The sequence below is a fragment of the Pan paniscus genome, chromosome 15, assembly GCF_029289425.2.
Source record: "Pan paniscus chromosome 15, NHGRI_mPanPan1-v2.0_pri, whole genome shotgun sequence".
Lineage (NCBI taxonomy): Eukaryota > Metazoa > Chordata > Mammalia > Primates > Hominidae > Pan > Pan paniscus.
In genome coordinates this window covers 23,039,382-23,065,526 of record NC_073264.2, presented here as the reverse complement: position 1 = coordinate 23,065,526, position 26,145 = coordinate 23,039,382, and the positions used below count along the sequence as shown (strand labels likewise).

At 40.6% G+C, this 26,145-nt stretch overlaps 1 protein-coding gene and 1 pseudogene across 1 annotated transcript; both read left to right on the top strand.

Annotated features, from left to right (window-relative positions):
• Nucleotides 1–7,914: 7,914 nt before the first annotated feature.
• On the top strand, nucleotides 7,915–8,858 carry LOC100993494 (olfactory receptor 10G2). Its single transcript, XM_003804755.2, is given in 2 exon segments — nucleotides 7,915–8,302; nucleotides 8,305–8,858. Coding segments are annotated over 2 exon segments (942 nt in total).
• Nucleotides 8,859–23,578: 14,720 nt separating this feature from the next.
• Nucleotides 23,579–25,750, top strand: LOC117975736 (actin-related protein 3-like; annotated as a pseudogene).
• Nucleotides 25,751–26,145: the final 395 nt, after the last annotated feature.

Sequence of the window (26,145 nt, the reverse complement as noted above, 5' to 3'; positions counted from 1 at the left end):
GGCTCCACATAGGATTAAGTGAAAGCAGGAAAACCTCGCCCCTGCAAATTTGGGAGAATCATGAAGGGAAACAGAGGTAGACCAAGGAGGTTAGATGCCAGGGTTCTTTTTTCTTTTCCTTGACTTGAAACCAACCCTTAAGATAAATGGGAGCTTATGGAGTATAAGAAAACCTAAAGTCACCAAAGATAGTAGCATGTTTCTGTGGGCATGACACAGAGAGGCTGCAGATCCTTAAAACAACTCTGGCTCATTGTATAAGGGGACATGACTATACGAATCTAGTTTTCCAGTGCCTGGAAATAAGGAAATCAAAGGTGCCTGTATGTTTTGCCAGGGGAGATAGAGAAGCATGCAGAACAATAGTGCAACAGCACAAGGCTAGAGTCAAAGCAAAGTTGCTACAGCATGCAATGACTTCCAGGAAGAACAGGAGCTAGAGATTCCAGCCATGAGTATGCTGTTAAATATTTAAAAACTCGCAATCAGAAAAAAAAAATCCCTGGTAGGTAGTATTCGCCCATTTTTATGGTGTAAATCACCCCACTATAGTCAATTTCAAGCTCCAACATGACATCACTACTTATGAGTTTAGTAAGAGATGTGTAGCAGCACACTATTCTATGGTATTTCTACCATAAAGATATGATAGATGTGAACGATCTCATAGATATTAGTAAAACACAGTAAAATACTCAGGAAATGATGAGTTTTTAGTATTGTATTTGATATAATTTATTTAATTGAAAATGTCTATTAAGTACAAATTTATATAATTTATATATATATATATATTTTTGAAACAGGTTCTTGCTTTGTCACTCAGGCTGAGTGCAGTGGCATGAACATGGCTCACTGCAGCCTCAAGTTCCTGGGCTCAAAGGATCCTCCTGCCCCAATCTCCCATGTAGCTGGGACTACAGGCATGCGTCACCACAACTGGTTAATTTTTTAATTTTTGTAGAGAAAAGTTCTTGCTATTTTGGCCAGGCTGGTCTCAAATTTCTGGGCTCAAGCGATCCTTCCACCTCAGACTCCCAAAGAGCTGGGATTGCAGGCATGAGCCACCGTGCTAGGCCTACAAATGTGTATTTTAATTGCAGGTTTAGCAAAGAGCTCACAAAATTTCTGAAATTTTAACAATCAGCTATTGCAAGCCAGTACAAACCAACTCCAGCACACGATTGATTCTAACTATGGATAAGAGCAAGCACCCCAAATGTCTAGGCATCACTATCCTTACCTATATGATTCAAGAAGTCTACCAGACCTACCTGCCACACCCCAGCAAAAAAGAACAAAAGTCAGGCTGAGCACGGTGGCTCGCATCTGTAATCCCAACATTTGGGGAGGCTCAGGTGGGAGGACTGCTTGAGGCCAGGAGTTTGAGACCAGCCTGGGCAACAGAGCTAGACGCTGTCTCCATTTTTTTTTTTTTTTTTTTTTTTTGAGACAGAGACTTGCTCTGTCACCCAGGCTGGAGGGCAATGGCGCCACCTTGGCTCACTGCAACCTCCGCCTACCAGGTTCAAGCAATTCTCCTACCTCCGCCTCCCAAGTAGCTGGGGTTACAGGCACTCGCCACCATGCCTGACTAATTTTTGTATTTTTAGTAGAGATGAGGTTTCACCATGTTGGCCAGGCTGGTCTCGAACTCCTGACCTCAGGTGATCCACCCGCCTTGGCCTCCCAAAGTGCTGGGATTACAGGCATGAGCCACCGCGCCCGGCCTTTTTTTTTTTAATTAAAATAATTTCCAAAACAAGAAGAAGTATCTAAGGAATGCTCCAACAATCTGAAGCCATCTTTTTGCCCACTGTTATAAAAACAATGGAGTCATCCAAGACTTTTTAGAATCGCTGGCAAATTTGTTTGGCCTTTGTTTGTTTGTTTGTGAGACAGGGTCTTGTCATGTTGCTCAGGCTGGTCTCAAATTCCTGGACTCAAATGATTCTCCCAACTCAGCCTCCTGAATAGCTGGAATTACAGGTGTGAGCCATTGCTGCCCAACCCAATATTTTATAAACTGGAAGTAACCAAATTTAGTCAATTGACCTACATATAGGGGATTTTTTTTTTCTCTCAGTGTCCAGAGAAGTGGGAATATGTAAGAAAGATTAGCTTAATTATTAAAAATTCGATACATTTTCTTTTTTTCTTTTTTCATTTTTTTAAACGGAGACACTCTTAAAAATTCAGTACATTATCAATTCACTTCTGAGTATAATGTGGGTAAATGTGTGACCCTCACAACAACTTAAATAAAGAAATCACAGAAATTTGAGGTCATTCAAACAGCTCATGTTGTTCTTCACAGCTCACTTGCTAGATATGCAGAAATGATTCCTGCTTGCTGTCAAAACAAAAAATAACGAGGATCTTGGGAATGTAGTTCTCATCTGGGAAATGTTTCAAGGTAGGATTCCAAGGAGGTGAATAGTTTTCTTCAAATCTCTTGACAGTGTTTTTAAAAACTGGATCAAAGGAGATCCAGCTAATAAGGGTAATCAATTCAAGATCATAAGTAGAAGAGTCACACTCCGTAAATAACCAAGTCTCATCGATTCTTAAATCAGTCAATGAGCTGATCCCTTGGAAGATTTTAATTCCATTACAAAACAGAGATTCAGTAATCCATCACCACAAGCCAAAGCGATGTTCTGAAGGATGCTTTCCTTACCTGCTCCACATTCCACCTGAGAATACACCAACTTTCCCCAAGATTTTGCTGCTGTGTCCATGTGAGTCCAAGAAGAAAAGCATTCCTAAGGCTGGAGTAATTCAAAATGGAACAAATACTTAATTCCCAGACTTTAAACATTTTCACAATTTTGTCAAAAACGGTATTTAATCTGTCTCTTTCCCCCATCTTCTTTCTCAACTCACCCTCTACACCCAGAGTTAATTTGGTAGGCAGATAAATTTTGAATTAAATTATTATTTCTCCCAATTAAAGAACATTCTTCTTTGAATTGAGGAAAATAATTTTAAAGAGCTATCGTTTATTTTCTCTCTTTTGGGAGAGATGATAAAGCAATATAGATGATGTATCAGATTAAGTGTTACTGTGTAAACACAGTAAGAGATGGATTATTTAAACCTGTGTTTCCCAGAACACAGTTAGTTCAACCTACTTGAAAATTGGAAGGTCTTTGTTTCAAGTATCTTTTCTTAAGTAAGCTCTTTTTGTTTTAACTAAGAATACAAGAACACTGGCAGAATAATCAGAGCAAGAAAATATGAGCTCTGCCTCCCCACTGTACCCAAACTCTATTCATTCTCCTTGCTTCAACTCTTTGCTCAGGCTGCCTAATGGCCTAAAAGGGCTGTGGTCAAGTCTGGCCCTAAAAGCAAACAAGAGTGAACAACTCAACGCTGGGTCAGTCCTCATCTCTCAGCCTCAGCGATTCACATCTGCTCTAAATGGGGATGGCACCAACTCAAAAGTGCCCTGTAGGAACCCCAGTTCGGTGCAGACATGCCAGAAAGAAACCAATTTTTCTCTGGGATAATCTGACTTTTTACAAAGTGAAAAATGCTACTGCCTGCAAAGCATTCAACATGAATTGGCCTCCTAGTAAAGAAGAGCACAATACTTAGCCCATCCTATGGTTTCCTACCTAACCCTATCTCATCCCTTCCTTACCATGCTCTCTCAATGCTAACCTCCTTCATTCCATCCCTAGGACCCCCTCCCTTGAATTTCTGGACCAAAGCCCCTGCCCCTAATTATTTGCTGTTTTAAATGCTGAATCTATCAGTGGTAGATTCTTATTTTCTTTAATCATATATTTTGATATTAAATTACAACCATTTAATAAGATGACCTTAACAATACTAAATACTATTTAAAATAGGAAATTTTAGAATATGTAACAAATTAGCCAAGATGTAGATACTTAAAATTTTTTTTAATTGATACATCTAAGTTTCCTTCACTCCTCAATATAAGAAGCCTAAGACTCTACAGCTTCAAAAGATTAGTAGGCTCATAATAAAATATCACATTTACGTTAGGAAGGAAAACATTTGATCAGTTTTCTTCTTTTGTATTTTTCTAGGCTGGCCCATTTTTCTCCAGAACAAAAAAAAAAAAAAGACTTCTCTCTTCTAAAACCACACTCTCTCTCTTAGAATGACTTGGTCCTTCTGCAAACATGCTCCCTGCCCTACAGAGACTCCTCCTTCTGAAATTCTCCTCTACCCACCTTCCCACAGTCTGCCTTCCTCTGCAACCCCATTACACCACATCAAAATCACCATCTTCTGCTGCCTCTGCCTGGAAAAGGAGCCTTGCCCTTATACTCACCTACTGTGAGCACCACCAGAGTCCCTTTCCTGCCAACCAGGATGCCCAGGGCCAGATAGGAAAGCAGGGTGAGGGTGGAAGGAACCTTCTCTCAGCAGAGGATTTGGGAAAGTGTACCCATATTTATGCACCACAGCCAGGGAAAAACTCAGATTGGTAAAGAAAGATAACATTTTCCTTTTTTTTTTTTTTTTTTCCTGAGACAGAGTCTCTCTCTGTTGCCCAAGCTGCAGTGCAGTGGCACGATCTCGGCTCACTGCAACCTCCACCTCCCACGTTAAAGAGATTCTCCTGCCTCAGCCTCCCAAGTAGCTGGGACTACAGGCACACACCACCATGCCCAGCTAATTTTTTTTTTTTTTTTTTAGTAGAGATGGGTTTTCACCATGTTAGCCAGGGTGGTATCGATCTCCTGACCTCGTGATCCGCCCACCTCGGCCTTCAAAGTGCTGGGATTACAGGCGTGAGCCACCGTGCCCGGCCGAAGAAAGATAACATTTTTCATTATGCATAAGGATTTATTATGTTCGTTATGTATGAACATCCAAATGGTTGACATTTTAGTATAATTCTAATATGATTTAATTTGTGAAATTTTGATTTTTATAAAAAGTTTTCAAAAATACAATATTTGGCCGGGCACGGTGGTTCACACCTGTAATCCCAGCACTTTGGGAGGCTGAGGCGGGTGGATCACTTAAGGACAGGAATTCAAAACCAGCCTGGCCAATATGGTGAAACCCCATCTCTACTAAAAATACAAAAATTAGCCATGTGTGGTGGCACCTGCCTGTAGTCCCAGCTACTGGGGAGGCTGAGGCAGGAGAATCACTTGAACCCAGGAGGCAGAGGTTGCAGTGAGCTGAGATGGTGCCACTGCACTCCAGCCTGGGGGACAGAGGGAGACTCCATTTAAAAAAAAAAATTATTTGTCTAAAGTAGACTCACATTTATAGTATATATCTCCTCTAGTATGTATCTCCTCTCACTGGTAGAATATAAATTTGGCTCATAATTAGTATCATATACAAGTGCTCAAACTTTGCCATTTCTTTCCATTCTAGACAAAGAAAGTACCATCCACCCATCCCAAAAGAAATTATCCTTCCTTCTGAAAATAAGGTAATAAAAATCTAATATACTGTAATAAAGAGATTTGTGGACAAAGTCTGTACTTATTTCTATGGACTGTATAATTAGTATAAATGCATTATTATTAATAATTAGTACAAATGCAGTATTATTAATAATTATATGCACTTAATTCCTTTTAAATAATAATGAAGATAAAATATGATTGAGTCTGACATTTATAAAAGGGAATTTTTCTAATGGCATCCCTGTGGTTATAACTGTTAATGCTCAGATCTTTGTATAATTAATTTCTTACTAGTTTAATCTTTGTTTCTTAAAGGACACAAAGTAGCAAGTATACAGAATGAACAAGTCTAAAGCTCTAATGTACAACATGAGGACTATAGTTAATAATATTGTATATTTAGGATTTTTTGCTAAATGACTAAATTTTAGCTGCTCTTGCCACCCAATAAAATGGGTAACTACGTGAGATGATGAATATGTTAACTTACTTCACTGTAGTAATCATTTTACTATCTATATATTTCATAACACCATGTTGCATACTTTGAATATATATAATAAAATTTATTTTAAAAAAACAACAAACAACAACAAAAAAGAACTGTAAGATATTTTAGTTTAAGCGATGGGTAAAAATACCTAAAACATTCTTTTTTGAACAAACCATTTATCAAAGAGAGTTTTTCTGTTTTGTTTTGTTTCAAGACCTAGTCTCTCTCTGTGGCCCAGGCTGGAGTGCAGTGGCCTGATCTTGGCTCACTGCAACCTCCACCTTTCAGGCTCAGGTGAGTCTCGATTCTCGTGCTTCAGCCTCCTGAGTAGCTGGGATTACAGACATGCACTACCATACCGGGCTAATTTTTGTATTTTTAATAGAGACAAGGTTTTGCCATGTTGGCCAGGGCTGGTCTTGAACTCCTGGCCTCAAGTGATTCGCCTGCCTCGGCCTCCAACAGTGCTGGGATTACAGGTGTGAGCCACTGCGCCCAGCCAAAGGGAGTTTTTAAATAACATCTGGCTTAGATGTTTAATACCTTTGAAGGCTTTTTGAAATCCTTTTTGTTGGAAGACAAACAAAAACTATTAAAATAACAATGTACTAAAAGCCAAATCCTATAATAATCAATGCTGTGGCCGGGCTCAGTGGCTCACACCTGTAATCCCAGTACTCTGGGAGGCTGAGGCAGGTGGATCACCTGAGGTGGGGAGTTCAAGACCAGCCTAACCAACATGGAGAAACCCCGCTTCTACTAAAAATACAAAAATTAGCCGGACATCGTGGCACATGCCTGTAATCCCAGCTACTCGGGAGGCTGAGGCAGGAGAATTGCGTGAACGTGGGAGGTGGAGGTTGCAGTGAGCTGAGATTGCGCCATTGCGCTCCAGCCTGGGCAACAGGAGCGAAACTTCATCTCAAAAAATAAATAATAATAATAATAATAATAATCAATTCTGTTATCATCCAAATGAACAAAACTACTAAACTACTTAGGTCAATTAATAAATGTAAATAACATTCCAGAGCAAACAGAAGGTACAAATGGTACCTTAGACTTTGTTTACACTGAGCATAGGCTCACATTGCTTGAAGTGCAGGCCCTGTCCTACAGTCTTGACTATATGGAAAAAGCATGAGAGATGTGATCATGGAGGGAAACATGATACAGGATTAGTAGGAGTTGACACTAACCACTTAGCCAGTCAACCAACAAATATTTATTAACTTACTATTGCCAAGCACCAGAGTAGTTGCTGCAAATACATCAAAGAACAAAATAGACTGCTCTTTGCTCTGAAGGATCTTAAAATCTAGTAGAAGAAAACAGTAAATACTTAAGCAAATAGCTCTTATAATAATGTACTGTAATCACCCTTTAATATAAGTTCTTATTTCCCAGAAAATTGTCTTCTAGTGGAGGATAATTCTTTCCAAGGAGGTGACAGAGGAATGAAGACATATTAGATCAATCAGCATACTCCTAAGTCCAGAGGAAGGAGGGTATGGTGATCTGAGAGAACTAAAACAAAGATTATTGAAATATGCAAGAACCAGATCACAAAGTTTCTTGTAGATCTCAGGAGGAGACATTTCAAGGATATTAAGTCATAAACCAACAATAGGAATGATAATTGTGGGGTAATAGTTCCACACTGCTTCATATCACCAAAATCTATTTCTCTGTGGTCCCCTTTGGGGGCATAGACCTATCATATGCACTTAACGCTATTATTCAGACACAATCCTGTGCTTGGTTTCTAATACCTGTATGTCGTATCTCCTATTAAAGAGGCATTTCAGGGCACCTAGAGACTAAACAGCCTCTGAAGGTTGTTTTGCCAAGCAAACCCAGGTGACTGATGGCAAATGCTTTCTACTTAAAATATAGAAGACTTCTGTTTACCTCTCAAATTCTGATCATTAGACAAAAGCATTCTGTTATCACTCCACACCTGCATTTTCCTTATCAGACTTCACCATTCATCTTAGCAGACTACAAAAAGACATGGGAAAGACCAAAAACACATCACTGGACACCGTGGTGAGAGATTTCATTCTTCTGGGCTTCTCTCACCCCCCGAATCTAACAAGCCTCCTCTTCCTGGTCTTCTTCATCATTTACATCCTCACTCAGCTGGGGAACCTGCTCATTCTGCTCACCGTGTGGGCTGACCCGAAGCTCCGTGCTCGCCCCATGTACATTCTTCTGGGAGTGCTCTCATTCCTGGACATGTGGCTCTCCTCAGTCATCGTTCCTCGGCTTATTTTGGATTTTACTCCTTCCATCAAGGCTATCCCGTTTGGTGGCTGTGTGGCTCAACTGTATTTCTTTCACTTCCTGGGCAGCACCCAGTGCTTCCTCTACACCTTGACGGCCTATGAGAGGTACCTGGCAAATGTCAGCCCCTGCCCTACCCAGTGCTCATGAATGGGAGGTTATGCACAGTCCTTGTGGCTGGAACTTGGGTCGCCGGCTCCATGCATGGGTCTATCCAGGCCACCCTGACCTTCCGCCTGCCCTACTGTGGGCCCAATCAGGTGGATTACTTTATCTGTGACATCCGCGCAGTATTGAGACTGGCCTGTGCTGACACAACTGTCAATGAGCTTGTGACCTTTGTGGACATCGGGGTGGTGGCCGCCGGTTGCTTCATGTTAATTCTGCTCTCCTATGCCAACATAGTCCATGCCATCCTGAAGATACGCACTGCTGATGGGAGGCGCCGGGCCTTCTCCACCTGTGGCTCCCACCTAATCGTGGTCACAGTCTACTATGTCCCCTGTATTTTCATCTACCTTAGGGCTGGCTCCAAAGGCCCCCTGGATGGGGCAGCGGCTGTGTTTTACACTGTTGTCACTCCATTACTGAACCCCCTCATCTACACACTGAGGAACCAGGAAGTGAAGTCTGCCCTGAAGAGGATAACAGCAGGTCGAGGGACTGAATGAAAATAAGTAACTATCTACGGCCATGCCAGCCTGAACACACCCAATCTCGTCTGATCTCAGAACCTATGCAGGGTCGGGCCTGGTTATTACTTGGGTGGGAAAATAAGTAACTACAGCCACATAACCATCGCTACCACTCTCTTCAGCTACTGCTGCACGTGACAAATGTTCAATAAATAGATGTTAGTTTCAGCGGAAATGAATATAATTCTACTAGAAAGAGGCTTCTGGTGCTATATTCAACCTCAAGAAATTATCCATAGCTGTTTTACCCTTTTCTGACCCAGCTCTCAAGAGAAAGCACATATGTTGACTCTGAGAAATTGATGCTTTCTTCTAGAAGGAGGGGAAATTATTCCAAGCAAATTTGGGGAAAACCAACATAATACTGTCCTACATTCATTTGCTTTGCTCCTAACTTCCCAAGCCTCTAGGCATTCAGAATTGCTTTGCTCACATCAAGGCAAATCCATCCTTCCAGGTACTTAGTTAGAATCTCTGTGTGGCTCATCTGTGTTTCCTTTCAGCCCCTCACTTTTCTCCATGTAGTAATTCATCAAATCCTGTTCACTCTGCCTCAGAAGTGTCTCTCTGGCTTCTTAAGTGGTCTCCTTGTCACCTCCACTTTCCTCCATACAACTACCAGAGTTTTCTTTCTGAAACATACAACTAAATATTTTATTTCCTGTCCCTATAAATATTTACTGGCTTTCCACTGCATATAAATAAAGCCCATACTTATTAGCTTGGAATTCAAAGTCCCCCACAATCTGGTACCAACATACCTCATCTCCCAAAATTTCTCTACCTCCGTTTTCTCTTCCGGCCCCATTAATTTACCTGTCATTCCTTAAACATTATACTTCCCTGCCTCTGAGCCTTTGCTTGAGTTATTCTCATATCTGAAATAGCCTTCCTCCTCCATATTGGTAAACTGATGTTTTATGCTAACTTTGAGGTCCAGGAAAAATCTTTATTCCTACAAGAAGTTTTCTTATTCTTCCACTCATAAGTTGTATCCTCCTCCTTGTATTCCAGTGGGCCTTCAAATTTTATAATAGTACTTTTCTTTGGCTGGACTATATTATAGCTTAGATTGGAGTTTCTAGAGAAAGGAAAGCATTTTTTTTTTCTTTGAGATGGAGTCTTGCTCTGTTTATCACTTTGCATCTCAAAGCGCTGGGATTACAGGTGTGAGCCACCGTGCTCGGCCAGGAAAGTATGTTTTATTGATGTTTATGTTGTAGCCTCCTTTTCCCCAGTATCTACTAGTATCCACTTATAGAGGAGATGGCTGGGTGTCCACAAAAATCCATTCTCTCCTTCCCTAATTAGAAGGCTGTAGCTGGAATGTGGCTGCTCTTCTGTGGATATTTCTCAGTGTCTGTTGCAGCCAGATCTAGTCATATATCTAAGTTTTCCCAAATTGAATATGAGAAGACTGTACATGTGAGATACTTCCACTTACATATACACATAAGGCCCTCAAAACTGGCACATGACCAGGCACAGTGGCTCACATCTGTAATCCCAGCACTTTGGAAGGTCAAGGCAGGTGGATCACCAGAGGTCAGGAGTTCAAGACCAGCCTGGCCAACATGGTGAAACCCCATCTCTACTAAAACTATGAAAATTAGCCGGGCGTCGTGGCGCATGCCTGTAATCCCAGCTACTCGGGAGGCTGAGGCAAGAGAATCGTTTGAACTGTGGAGGCAGAAGTTGCAGTGAGCCAAGATCGTGCCACTGCTCTCTAGCCTGGGCAACAGAAAAAGACTCCATCTCAAAAAAAAAAAAAAAAACTGGCACATGAATTTTTCCACATTCTTTTTCTGCTCTAAGCTGGAAAAGGCACATGATGGCGACCCACAAGGAGCAACTTCTGACCAAGTAGAGAAGAGTTACCTACCAACCTGGATCACTCACCTCAGAATTTTAAGTGAGAGGGAAATAAAACTTTAGCTTCTTTAATCCAGTGATTTATTGTTGGGTTACTTTATTAGAGCAGTTTTTAATCCACTGATTTATTGTTGAGTTACTTCGTTACTTCATCCTAACTAATACTTTACCCAATCAACAATTTTTTAAATTAAAACAGCACCAGGGCTGAGCACGGTGGCTCATGTCTGTAATCCCAACTACTTGAGGCTGGGAGGACAGCTTGAGGCCAGGAATTCAAGACCAGCCTAGGCAACCAAGCAAGATCCCATCTCTAGAATATGAACAAACAAACAAACAAAAACAGCACCAGGAAAGTCTTTTGAACTGCATCTAAATTGTCCAAAGCACCCAGAAAAACTTTTGGTTAGTTATCACAAGCCAAGTAGACAAAGATCTAGAAGCCAGCCGGTCAATCATTCAGTAGGTCACTGAGTAAATCATGCAATGTCTTCTGACCAGGCCAGGCTGATGTAAATAACCCTTGCATTTTCCTCTGTGGCCTATCCTGGTCTCACCTGGAGGAAAAAGAAAACATGTAAAAGAAGCTGAAGACAGAAGACTCAAGTATGGAACAATATAAGAGCAGGGTCAATCGCTCCTTCCAGAAAAATGAAGGACAAGGTAAATGTGTTATTTCATTTGCCAACAGTTTTTTATTCATCTGTATGTGAGAGATCATGTTGGCCTAATTTTAAATAATAGTTCAAGTCAAAGACTCAGAAAATATATATATATATATGTATATGTATATATCTCTGAGACAACTGGAATAAATATGAACATCAATTTTGTTAAATGCCTTTATGACCAGCCTGGGCAATATAGCAAGACCTCATCTCTACTAATTAAAAAGTAAAATAAAATAAAATAGGCCGTGTGTGGTGGCTCACGCCTGTAATCCCAGCACTTTGGGAGGCCGAGGTGGGTGGATCACGAGGTCAGTAGATCGAAACCATCCTGGCTAACACGGTGAAACCCTGTCTCTACTAAAAATACAAAAAAAATAATTAGCCGGGCGTGGTGGCAGGTGCCTCTAGTCCCAGTTACTTGGGAGGCTGAGGCAGGAGAATGGTGTGAACCCTGGAGGTGGAGCTTGCAGTGAGCAGAGATTGCACACTGCACTCCAGCCTGGGCAACAGAGTGAGACCCCCTCTCAAAAAAAAAAAAATAGCCAGACATAGTGGTGTACACCTGTAGTCCCTGCAGCTTGAGAGGCCGAGGCAGGAGAATCACTTGAGCCTAGAAGGTGAAGGCTTCCGTGAAACATAATCGTGTCACTACACTCCAGCCTGGGCGACAGAGAGACCCTGTCTTAAAAGAAAAAAAATTATTTATGAGAAAAAACTGTTACGTTGAGATTACAAGATATATTTATATCTTCTCCTATAAGAGAAGCCATTTAAGACAACTTCTGAGTCTACAGTAATTTATTTTTTCTCAAAGCCAATATTTTTCACCAATACATAATAGATATATTTTTTTTCAGGGTTCATGTGGTAGTTTAATACATTCACATAATTTGTAAATATCAAATCAGTGTAATTGAGATGTCCATCAACTTAAATGTTTGTATTTTCTTTATGCCAGAAACATTTGAATTATTATTTTATAGTGACTTTGAAATATACAATAGTTTATGATAAACTATAGTCACACTACTAATCTATCAAACATTAGGTGTTACTTTGTCTACCAAATAGTATATTTGTACCCATTAATCAACCTCTCTTCATCCCCACCTACTTCCTGCCTTCCACCAATCCACTCCCTATATTTATGGGATCCACTTTTTCAGCTCCTTCATATGAGTGAGAACATGCAGTATTTGTCTTTCTGTGCTTGGCTTATTTCACTTAACATAATGGCCTCCAGTTCCATCCATGCTGCAAATGACAGGATTTGTGTGTGGGGCGGGGGGGAGGCTGAATATTATGTTGTTGTGTATATATGCCACACTTTCATTACCCATTCATCTATTGATGAGCACTTAGGTTGATTCCATATTTTGGCTATTGTAAATAGTGCTACAACAAACATGGGAGTGTAGATATTACTTCAATATATTGATTTCCTTTCTTTTGGGTATATATCCAATAGTGGAACTGCTGGATCATATGAGAATTCTTTTTTTAGTTTTTTGAGGAACCTCCACGCAGTTTTCCATAACGCTTCTACCAATTTACCTTCTCACTAACAATGTACAAGGGTTTCCCTCTCTCCACATTCTTGCCAATATTCATTACTCCCTGTCTTTTTGATAAAAGCATTGTAACTAGGGTGAGATGATATTTCGTTGTAGTTTTGGTTTGCATTTTTCTGAAGATTAAAGTTGTTGCACATTTTTTATATAACTGTTGGCCATTTGTGTGTCTTCTTTTGGAAAATATCTATTCAGATCTTTTGCCCACTTTTTAATTGGATTATATGGGGTTTTTTGTTATTGAGTTGTTTGAGCTCCATATGTATTCTGATTATTAACCCGTTTTCAGATGGATAGATTGCAAATATTTTCTCCCATTCTGTGAATTGTCTCTTCACTTTGTTTATTGTTTCCTTTGCTATCCAGACACTTTTCAACTGCTACCATCCCATTTGTGTATTTTTGCTCTTGTTGCCTGTATTATTGAAGTCCTACACAAAAAAGTCTTTGTCCAGATCAATGTCCTGGAGCATCACTCAATATCTTCTTGTAGGAGTTTCATAGTTTCAGATCTTAGATTTAAGTCTTTCGTCCATTTTTATTTGATTTTTGTATGTGGTGAGAGATAGTGATCCAGCTTCATTCTCCTGCATTTGGTTATCTAGTTTTCCCAGCACCATTTTTTAAAGGACTATCCTTTTCCCATCATATGTTCTTGGTGCCTTTGTTGAAAGTCACTTGGCTGTATGCTTGGATTGATATCTGAGTTCTTTATTATGTTCCACTGATCTATGTGTCTGTTTTTATGCCGACACTATGATTTGGTTATTATAGCTTTGTAGTATGCTTTGAAGTCTGGTAGTGTGATACCTCCACCTTTGCTCTGTTTCCTCAGGATTACTTTGGCTATTCAGGGTCTTTTGTGGTTCCATATTAATTTTAGAGTTGTTTTTCTATTTCTGTGAAGAATGTCATTGATATTTTGATAGATATTGCATGATATCTGTACATCGCTTTGGGTAATATTGACATTTTAAAAAATATTAATTCTTGGCCTGGCGCAGTGGCTCACACCTGTAATCCCAGCACTCTGGAAGGCCAAGGCAGACGGATCACCTGAGGTCAGAAGTTCAAGACCAGCCTGGCCATAGTGAAACCCTGTCTCTACTAAAAATACAAAAAATTAGCCAGGCGTGGTGGTGCGCACCTGTAATCCCAGCTACTCGGGAGGCTGAGGCAGGAGAATCGCTTGAACCCGAGAGGCAGAGGTTGCAGTGAGCCGAGATCGCACCATTGCACTCCAACCTGGGCAACAAGAGTGAAACTCCATCTCAAAAAAAAAAAAAAGTTAATTCTTCTGATCCATGAGCATGGAACATCTTTCCATTTTTGTGTCGTCTTCAATTTCTTTCATCAGTGTTTTATAGTTTTCCTTGTGTAGATCTTTCATTTCTTTGGTTAAATTAATTCCTAAGTATTTTATATTATTTGTAGCTACCATAAATGGGATTGCTTTCTTGATGTCTTTTTCAGATTGTTCACTATTGGTGTAAATAAGTGCTACTAATTTTTGCATGTTGATTTTGTATCCTGCAACTTTTCTGAATTTGTTTATCAGTTCTAACAGTTTTTGGTGGAATCTTCAGATTTTTCTAAGTACGAGATCAAGTCATCTGCGAACAAGGCTAATTTGCCCTCTTTCTTTCCAATTTGGATGCTCTTTATTTCTCTCTCTTGCCTAATTGCTCCAGCCAGGACTTCCAGTATTACACTGAATAAAAGTGGTGAAAATGGTTGTCCTTATCTTGTTCCAGATCTTAGAGGAAAGACTTTCAATCTTTCCCCATTCAGTAGGATGTTGACTGTGGGTTTGTCATATATGGCCTTTATTATTTTAAGGTATCTTTTTTCTATACCCAGTTAGTTGAGGGTTTTTATCATAGAGTGATGTTAAATTTTATCTAATTTTTTTAGCATCTATTGAAGTGATCATATGGATGCTGGTTTTGGTTCTGCTAATGGCATACATCGCATTTATTGATTTGTGAGGGAATTGTTTTTGGGTTTTCGTGTCTTTTAGTTTTTGTTTTTTTGTTTTGTTTTGTTTTGTTTTTTTGAGACAGATTCTCCCTCTGTCACACAGGCTGGGGTGCAGTGGTGCGATCTCAGCTCACTGCAACCTCCGCCTCCTGGGATCAAGTGATTCTTCTGCCTCAGCCTCCTAAGTAGCTGGTATGACAGGTGTGTGCCGCCACACCTAGCTAATTTTTGTATTCTTAGTAGAGATAAGGTTTCACCATGGTGGCCAGGCTGGTCTCAAACTCCTGACCTCAAGTGATCCACCCACCCTTGGCCTCCCAAAGGGCTGGGATCACAGGCGTGAGCCACCGCACCCAGCCTAATTTGTGTATTTTGAACCATTCTTGCATCCCTAGATGAATCCCACTTGCTCATGATGAATGATCTCTTTAATTAATTTTTGCATCTATGTCCTTCAGTAATATTAGCCTATAGTTTTCTTCATTTGTTGTATCTTTATCTGGTTTTGGTATCAGGTTAATGCTAGCATTGTAAAATAAGTTGGGGGCTGGACACAGTGGCTCACACCTGTAATCCCAGCACTTTGGGAAGCCAAGGTGGATGCATCACTTGAGGTCAGGAGTTCGAGACCAGCCTGACCAAAATGGTGAAACCCTGCCTCTACTAAAAATACAAAAATTATCCCGGTATGGTGGCGCATGCCTCTAATCCCAGCTACTCGGGAGGCTGAGACAGGAGAATCACTTGAACCTGAGAGGTAGAGGTTGCAGTGAGCCAATATGCCACCACTGCACTCCAGCCTAGGTGACAGAGCAAAAGATTCCAACTCAAAAAAAAAAAAAAATGGTTGGGAAATATTTCTTCCTCTTAAATTTTTTTGAAGAGTTTGAGTACAGTTGGTATTAGTTCTTTAAATGTTTGGTAGAATTCAGCAGTGAAGCATCAGATCCTGGACTTTTCTCTGATGATAAACTTTTTATTATGGTTTCAATCTCATCACTTGTCATTGCTTTGTTGAGGTTTTCTATTTCTTTTTTTGTTTTTGTTTTTTGTTTTTTGAGACAGAGTTTCACTCTTGTCACCTAGGCTGGAGTGCAATGGCGTGATCTTGGCTCACTGCAACCTCTGCCTCCCGAGTTCAAGAGATAAGAGATTCTCCTGCCTCAGCCTCCTGAATAGCTGGGATTACAGGCACACACCACCATGCCCAGCTAATTTTTGTATTTTTAGTAAAGATGGGGTTTCATCATGTTGGCCAGGATGGTCTCGAACTCCTGACCTCAGGTGATCTGCTTGCCTCGGCCTCCCAAAGCGCTGGGATCACAGGCATGAGCCATCACTCCTGGCCTGAGGTTTTCTTTCTTCATGGTTCAATCTTGGTACATTGTATGTGTCCAGGAATGTATCCATTTCTTCTAGCTTTTCCAATTTGTCTGTGTATAATTATTAATAATAGTCTTTAATGATACTTTGCAGTTCTGTGGTCTCAGTTGTTATGTCTCCTTTTTCATTTCTGATTTTATTTACTTGGGTTTTCTCTCCTTTTTTTTCTTAGTTGGTCTAGCTAAAGGTTTGTTAATTTTATGTTTTCAAAAAAACAACCTTTTATTTTGTTGATCATCTGTGTTGTTGTTTTTCTTTTTTTTCTTTTTTTGAGACAGAGTCTCGCTCTGTCGCCCAGGCTGGAGTGCAGTGGCACAATCTCGGCTCACTGCAAGCTCCGCCACCCGAGTTCATGCCATTCTCCTGCCTCAGCCTCCCGAGTAGCTGGGACTACAGGCGCCTGCCACCACGCCCTGCTAATTTGTTGTATTTTTAGTAGAGACGGGGTTTCACTGTGTTAGCCAGGATGGTCTCGATCTCCTGACCTCATGATCTGCCTGCCTCTGCTTCCCAAAGTGCTGGGATTACAGGCGTGAGCCACCGCGCCCGGATTTTTTTCTTTTTAGAGACAGGGTTTTACTTTGTCACCCAGGTTGGAGTACAGTGGCACAATCACAGCCCACTGTAACTTCAAACTCCTGGGCTCAAGGGATCCTCCTGTGTCAGTTTCCCAAGTAGCTAGAATTACAGGTGCATTGCACCATGCCTGGCTAATATTTTTATTTTATTTTTTGTAGAGACAGGAGTCTAATTATGCTGCGGAGGGTGGTTTCAAATTCCTGGCCTCACAGAATCCTCCCACCTCAGCCTCCTAGCACTGGGATTATAAGCATAAGCCACCATACCTAGCCTTGTTTTCTTCATCTCAAACCCATTTAATTCTGCTTTTATATTTTTTCTTCCTATATTAATTTTAGGTTTTGGTTACTCTTGCTTTTCTAGTTCCTTGAGGTGCATCATTAGGTTGTTTATTTGAAATCTTGTTTTCTTTTCTTTTTTGAAACAGGGTCTCACTCTGTCACCCATGCTAGAGTGCAGTGGCACAATCACAGCTCACTGCAGCCTTGATCTTGTGGGCTCAAGCCATCCTACCACCTCAGCCTCTTGGGTAGCTAACACTACAAGTGCATGCCATTATGCCCAGACAATATTCTTTATTTTTTGTAGAGATGGGGTCTCGCTATGTTGCCCAGGCTGGTCTTGAACTCCTGACCTCAAGTAATCCTCCTGCCTTGGCCTTCCAAAGTGCTAGGATTACAGGCATGAGTCACCGCCCCCAACGTATTTGAAGACATTCTACCTTTTTGATATAGGCATTTATTGCTGCAAACTTCCCTCTTAGTTCTTCTTGTCCTGTATCCCATAGATTTGGGGATTCTGTATTTCTATTTTCATTCGTTTCAAGAAATTTTTTAACTTCTTAATTTTTTCACTGACCCACTGGTCGTTCAGGAGCTTATTGTTTAATTTCCATGTGTTTGTGTATTTTTCAAGGTTTCTCTTATTATTGACTTCTTTTCTGACCAATGTGATACTTGATCAATGTGGTACTTGATCAATGTGATACTCGATATAATTTCTACTTTTTTGAACTTGTTAAGACTTGTTTTGTGGCCTAAGATATGGTCTATTCTGGAGAATGTTCCATGTGCTAACGCAAACAAAAATGTACATCCTGCAGCAGTTGGGTGAAATGTTCTATAAATGTCAGTTAGACATATTAGGTCCAGTGTGTAGCTTAACTCTGATGTTTCTTTGTTGATTTTCTGACTGGATGATCTGTCCATTGCTGACAGCGTGGTGCTGAAGTCCTCTGCTATTATTGTATTGCTGTCTCTCTCTCACTTCAAATTTATTAATGTTTGTTTATATACTTGGGAATTCTCACATTGGATGCATAGATATTTATAATTGTTATATCCTCTTTCTGAATTGACCCCTTCATCATTATATAGTGACCTTTTTACAGTTATGGTGTCTCTTTTTGCAGTTTTTGATTTGTAGTGTATCTTTTTATAGTTTTTGAGTTGTAGTCTACTTTATCTGACATAAATATAGCTACTCCTCCCCTTTTTTGTTTCTAGTTGCATGGAATATCTTTTTCCACCCCTTCACATTCATTCTATGTGTGTCTTTATAAGTTGGGTCTTATTTCTTTGTTTATTAAGCCACTTTACGCCTTTTAATTGAAGAATTGAGTTTGTTTACATTTAGTGCTATTGATATGTAAAAACTTACTACTGCCATTTTGTTGCTCGTTTTTTTGGTTGTTTTATAACTCTTCTCTTCTTCCTTTCTTACTGTCCTCCTTTGATTTATTTTCTCTGGCAGTATGTTTTAAATCATTGCTTTTTATTCTTAATGAATCTATTATATGTTTTTACATAGTGGTTACCATGAGGCTTACAAAAAATATAGATATAACAAGTTATTTTAAAGAGGTGACAATGTATCTTACATCATGAATAGAATAGAAATAAAGAAAAATGAAGTCGGGCGCGGTGGCTCACACCTGTAATCCCAGCACTTTGGGAGACCAAAGTGGGTGGATCACGAGGTCTGGAGGTCAAGACCAGCCTGAACAATATGGTGAAACCCTGTCTCTACTAAAAATACAAAAATTAACCAGGCGTGGTGGTGGGAGCCTGTAATCCCAGCTACTCCGGAGGCTGAGGCAGGGAACTGCTTGAACCCGGGAGGCGGAGGTTGCAGTGAGCTGAGATCGTGCCACTGCACTCCAGCTTGTACAACAGAGTGAGACTCTGTCTAAAAAAAAAAAGTAAAAAAAATTTTAAAAATTTTAAAAAAAGAAATAAAGAAATATGAAAACAGAAACTCTGTACTTTAACTCCATCCCCCCATATTTTGATTTTATGTTGTCTCAATTTACATATTTTTGCTGAATGTGGTGGCTCACGCCTGTAATTCCAACACTTTGGGAGGCCAAGGTGGGTGGACCACTTGAGCTCAGGAGTTGGATACCAGCCTGGCCAACATGGTGAAACCCCATCTCTACTAAAAATACAAAAATCAGTTGGGCGTGGCAGCGCATGTCTGTATTCCCAGCTACTCGGAAGTCTGAGGCAGGAGAATCACTTGAACCCAGGAGACGGAGGATGCAGTGAGCCAAGATGGTGCCACTGCACTCCAGCCTGGTGACAGAGCAAGACTCCATCTCAAAAAAAAAAAGAAAAAGAAAAAGAAAAAAAAACATTTTTATATTGCGTACCTCTTAACAGGTTGCTGCGGCTATTATTGTTTTTTTGTTTTGTTTTGTTTGTTTGCTTTTTGAGATGGAGTCTGATTCGGTCGCCCAGGCTGGAGCACACTGGTGCAATCTCTGCTCACTGAAAGCTTTGCCTCTCGGATTCAAGCGATTCTCCTGCCTCAGCCTCCCAAAGTAGCTGGGACTACAGGTGCACGCCCCCACATCTGGCAAATTTTTGTATTTTTATTAGAGATGGGGTATCACCATGCTGGCCAGGCTGATCTCAAATTCCTGACCTCAGGTAATCCACCCACCTTGACTTTTCACAGTGCTGGGATTACAGGCGTGAGCCACCATGCCTGGCAGCTATTATTGTTTTTAATAGATAGTCTTTTGAGCCTCATACTAGAGTGATGAGTATATTACACACTACAATTACAGTATTAGAGTATTCTAGGTGTGTCCATGTACTTTATTTTACTAATGGGTTTGATACTTTCGAATGTTTTCCTTTTTTTTTCTTTTTTTTTTTTTTTGAGACAGAGTTTTGCTCTTGTTGCCCATGCTGGAGTGCAATGGCACAATCTCAGCTTACTGCAACCTCCACCTTCTGGGGTCAAGCGATTCTCCTGCCTCAGCCTCCTGAGTAGCTGGGATTACAGGCATACACCACCATGCCCAGCTAATTTTATATTGTTTTTAGTAAAGACAGGTCTTCTCCATGTTGGCCAGGCTGGTCTCAAACTCCCGACCTCAGGTAATCTGCCCACCTTGGCCTCCCAAAGTGCTGGGATTACAGGCGTGAGCCACCACATCTGGCCTCAAATGTTTTCTTTTTGCCCATTAGTGCTTCTTTTTTTCTTTCAAATTGAAGAATTCCCTTTGGCATTTCTTGTGGGCCTCATGGTGATGCATTCTCTCATCTTTTGTTGTCTGGGGAAAGCTTTATCTCATCTTCATATTTGAAGGGTAGCTTTGCTGGATACAGTATTCTCAGATGGCAGGGTTTTTTTTTTTCTTTCAGCATGTTGAAAATGTTGTCCCTTTCCCTCCTGGCCTATATGGTTTCTGTTGAGAACTTTGTCACCAGATGAATTAGAGTTCTTTTACATGTTATTTGCTTCTTTTCTCTTGATGCTTTTAGAATCTTCTTTTTGTCCTTGACCTTTGAGAGTTTGATTATTATATGCCTTGGGGTAATCTTATTTGATTCAAATCCATCTGGTTGTTGGAAATAAATTTTTGGTGCCACAAAAGAAATAGCAGTCCAACATAAATTTTCTCAGCAAGGCAATTTTACTTCTGTAGAAGGGTGCATCTCATGGATGGAGCAATGGTGAGAGCACACCTGAACAAGGGAGGGGAAGGGGTTCTTATCCCTGATGCAGGTAGCCCCTACTGCTGGGTCATTCCCCTATTGGATAGGGTTGGACCACACAGTCTAAGCTAATTCTGATTGGCTGTTTTAAAGAGCAGGGGTACAAGCCAGGGTGGCAGGGTGAGTAGTTTGGTGGGAAGGATGGTTAGAAACAGGTGATTAAAGGTGACTCAGATCAAGCCGGTGACCAGGGGTGACTCAGGTCAGAGCAGGTGACCAGGGGTGACTCAGGACAGAGCAGGTAACCAGGGGAATAGATGTGAACTACTGATTAGAACTGCTGGGAAAGTTTGTTTACTGAAACTTGGGGCAAGCAGACAAGGAGAATGAGGAAGTTAAACTTCAAAATGGAGAACGAAGAACTGAACATACTGATATACTGATTCTTTGAAGAGAAATTTAGAACTCACTGTATTTAACATGGTGTTCTCTGACCTTGCCATACCTGGATATTTATCTCTTTCTCCAGTTTTGGAATGTTTTCTGTTACTAGTTCTTTGAACAAGCTTTCTACTCTTTGCCCTTGCTCAACTCCCTCTTGAACACCAATAATTCCAAGATTTGGTCTTTTTAACTAACTTTCTGTATCTTGTGGGTGATCTTTCTTCCTTTTCATTTTGCTCCTTTTTCTCCTCTATGTTTTTGCAAATAACCTGTCTTAAAGGTCACTGATGCTTTCCTCTGCTTGATCCATTCCACTGTTGACAGTCTCTAATGAATTTTTCAGTTTAAAAAAAATATTTCTCAGTTTTAATATATGTTTATTTTTTTATTATTTTAATCTCTTTGTTAAATTTCTCTGATAAGTTTCTGAGGTCCTTTTCTGTATTGGACCTCACTGAGTTTCTTTAAAGCTGTTATTTTGAATTCTTAGCCAGAGAGTTCACATATTGCCATCTTATTAGGGTTAGTCACTGGTTCCTTGTTTTATGAGTTTAAGGAGGTCATGTTCCATGATTGCTGTTGTTTCTTGTGGATGTACATCTATGTCTTTTCACTGAAGGATTAGTTATTTATTCTAGTCTTCTCTGTCTGGCTTGTTTTGGTTTCATTAGATATGTTTGTTTAGAGATTGTTTATAATTTACCTGTTGATTTTCTTGCTTTTTTTTCCCACTAGGCCACTGTGTCCTTTTCAGTACTAAATGGCATCTTAAGTCCAGGTTTGCCTTAGTGAACAATCAGAATGCCCCTTATTGTGAATTGAAGAAGTCTTAAATGAGATATCTCAGTAATGTGGGAAGGCTGGTTAAGGGCACATACCCAGTGGGTGTGGAACAAACCTCAGCATGGTGCTGTTGAACAGCCACTCTGATTTGGCCCAGTTATGGAGCACAGTTTCCAGGGCTGGGGATGGTAGTCCCACCTCCTGTCTTTGTCTCTGGCTGTCCTCAGGAATATTTCTCCTTTCAGGCACTCGTGATGTTTCTTATGGAACAGGTCTCCTGCTAGGGAACCCAAGATGGTGGGGAAGCAGGTTGTCCACCTCAATCTCACCTTTTTCAATGTAAATATTGTGAGCCAAGGGAAAATTTTTGTGTACTTGGTGCTGGGCAGATTATGGGGCGGGGCACTGCAGATATGTAAGTCCAATTCTCTTACCATCAGCTCAAAATTTTTTGATTTCTCTGTGACCCTGGGAACAGTCTCATCTCATGTTTGAGTTTTGGTTTTTTATGGGGAGGAATGAAGCCAGCTTGCTTCTTTTCTTTTTTTGAGACACAGTCTTACCCTGTCCCCTAGGCCGGAGTGCAATGGCACAATCTCGGCTCACTGGCTCACTGCAACATCCACCTTCCAGGTTCACACGATTCTCTTGCCTCAGCCTCCTGAGTAGCTGGGATTACAGGCATGCACCACCACACCCAGCTAATTTTTGTATTTTAGTAGAGGCAGGGTTTCACCATGTTGGCCAGGCTGGTCTCGAACTCCTGACCTTGTGATCCACCCGCCTCGGCCTCCCAAAGTGCTGGGATTACAGGTGTAAGCCATCGCGCCCGGCCCCAGCTTGCTTCTATGTCACCCTTTGGAAGCCAGAAATCCCAACTCATAGACCTACAATAATTTATTAAGGTTGGAGCAGCTACTTTTGTTTAAATTGCCAATTGTGACATAAATAAAATAATGTTAGATAGAAACCAGAGTTAAGGGACATGTGTTTTATATAGCACCTAAGCTGGAAAACCTTATTGTTCTTGTCAGTGGAAATGAGATGCTGTTAAGGCTGTGAGATCTTGGGTTCATATGTAAGTTTAATCCATAAGACCTAACTACTCTTTTAGGGGTATATGTATCATTACAAATTTCATTGATAAACATATTTTTGTAGAATACAGCATGACTTTTGTGGGACAGAGCTGCCGGCAGGGACTCAGCTAGCTTCAACGTGAAACTAGACCAAGGTGTGAACAACTTTTAAAATGATATATAAACCTGCACCTATTCATATCCCACTTCATAAAGTACCTCCTCACACACACTCTGGTTGCCACATACAAACCTGGTCCCATAAAATATACAATTTCCTTTCTGAAACCTACTTCAAGTGAAACCTCCTCCCTTCCCCAGTTCTTTTCTTTTCCTTCCCTTTTTCCTTTCATCCATACTAAAATGGCTTCCATCTTACTGGCAGGATCTCAAGTAGCATTACTAAGGAACTGATTAAACTGAGCCACACTAGGTGAAAATAACTGATGCACACTCTAACCATTTCAAAGGTATTTAGGGTGCCTGGGCATCTTGGCTACCTGGGGAAAAGCAGCACAAGGACAACAAGTTGTAGGGTGGGAGCAGGAGTGACGAGGAGGGAAGGGAGAGGATGAGGAGGCCACAGTGGGACAGGGGAGGTATGGCCTGCCTGCCTGGGTTGTGGATAGTGCTGGGTGTTGAATAGTCCTGACTGAGCCTGATGCTTTCTTGCTATTGCTTTGCCTTCACAGATCCCCATCCCACCCACCCCCCACAGAGAAGGCAGCTCAGCTGTGGATGGTCAGATGCCCCATCTCCCACTGCCAATTTCTGGCCCCTACCAGCATGGAGCAAGTGGCAGCCGCTGCAGCAGCAGCAGCAAGATAAAAGGAGGAAAGATGACCTGACAGCTGACAGCCTACATAGCAGACTGTGGTACCAGGTATACAAAACCAGGATATGTCCAAAATAAAGATTCTCTGTTTACCATCCCTTCCTGTACTGCCATTAACAACTCAACAAAACAGATATAGAATTGAAGGTAAACTCTGTATTATTCTACCATGAAAAAAAAAAACTCAACAAAAGTGGGTGGTCAAGTTCAAAAGGAGGGTGATGAAACATGCTGATGACCTAGACGTCTTTACTGGTGATGAAGCATTGGAAAATCTACATATACAACAAAGAGCCCATCCATCATGGTCTAGTTAAAGATTGGAACTCGATGGAAAGCTTTATAGAGCAAGTGATCTTTAAATATTTAAGGGCAGAACCTGAAGACCATTATTTTCTTTTGACTGGACCTCCGCTGAATACTTCAGAAAGCAGGGAATATATTCCTGAAATAGTGTTTGGGTCCTTCAATGTTCAGGTTTGTACATTGCTGTGCAGGTTGTTCTTGCTGTAGCTACATCCTGGACCACAAGACAAATAGGAGAATACATGTTGACTGGTAGGTTATAGACAAGTTGAAACGGTGTCACTCATGGCATTTCTGCGCCTGAAGGGTATGTGATTGGCAGCTGTATTAAACACATTCCAATTGCAGGATGAGCTATAACATATCTTACTCAGCAACTACTGAGAGACCAAGAAGTAGGAATCCCTCCAGAGCAATCCCTGGAAACTGCTAAGGCAGTAGAGGAGCACTATAGTTATGTTAGCTCAGATTTAGTAAAAGAATTTAAAAAGTAAGGTGCAGATGGGTCGCAGTGGATTTAAACAGTATATAAGAATCAATGCCATCTCAAATAAATAATTTTCCATTGATATTGGACATGAGAGATTCTTGGGACCTGAAATCTTTTCTCATCCAGGTTTGCTAATCCAGACTTTATACATCCCATCTCAGATGTTGCAGATGAAGTAATTCAGAATTGTCCTATTGATGTGAGACATCCTCTCAACAAGAATATTGTTGTCTATGGAGGTTCAACTGTGTTCAGGGACTTTGGACATCACTTGCAATGAGATATGAAAAGAACTGTAGATGTCAGGCTGACCTTAAGTGAGGAATTAAGTAGCAGTAGATTGAAGCCAAAAGCTATTGATGTACAAGTCATTACACACCACATAGAGCAATATGCAATTTGGTTTGGAGGATCAATGCAGACTTCTATGCTTGAGTTCTATCAAGTATGGCACCCCGAAAAGGATTATAAAGAAATCGGACCTAGCATTTGTCATCACAATCTAGGGTTTGGAGTCATGTCATAAAGTTGAGTTTATACTTAACGAGATTAGGGAGGTGGGGCAGAGATAATCTTTCTGATTACCCATTTTGTCTGGATGGCAGATTTTGAAGTTTTATATCTGACTTGAAATAGTAATACCAAATGTGATTATGCAGGAATATTTTAATAAATGTATCAACATGCAACCTAGAACACAGTAAAAATGATTGCTTTTCTTGAGATTGAATATTTGAATCTTATGTGTGACAAAAATAAAGTGGGTTTACTTCTTTCTGTGCCCTGATATTTTGTATATTCACGAGTTATCCAAGATTTTATGCAGTTTATCAGTGTGTAGATCTATAACTTCTTTTTGTTTTTGTTTTTGTTTCATTTTTTTGTTTTGTTTTGTTTTTGGTTTTTGTTTTGTTTTGTTTTTGAGACAGTCTTACTCTATTGCCCAGGCTGGAGTGCAGTGGCGCGATCTCAGCTCACTGCAACCTCTGCCACCCAGATTCTAGCAATTCTCCGGCCTCAGCCTCCTGAGTAGCTGGGATTACAGGCATGTGCCACCGCGACCAGCTAATTTTTTTTTGTATTTTCAGTAGAGACGGGGTTTCACCATCTTGGACAGGCTGGTCTTGAACTCCTGACCTCATGAGCCACCTGCCTTGGCCTCCCAAAGTGCTGGGATTACAGGCATGAGCCACTGCACCCAGCCTGATAGTTCTATAACTTCTAACTGTACAATACAAGAGCTCGTTTATATTTTATATTTCATACGTTTTATCCTTTGAGGGGAAATATCAAAGAAAAATAATATTTATTATTTGAGAGAAA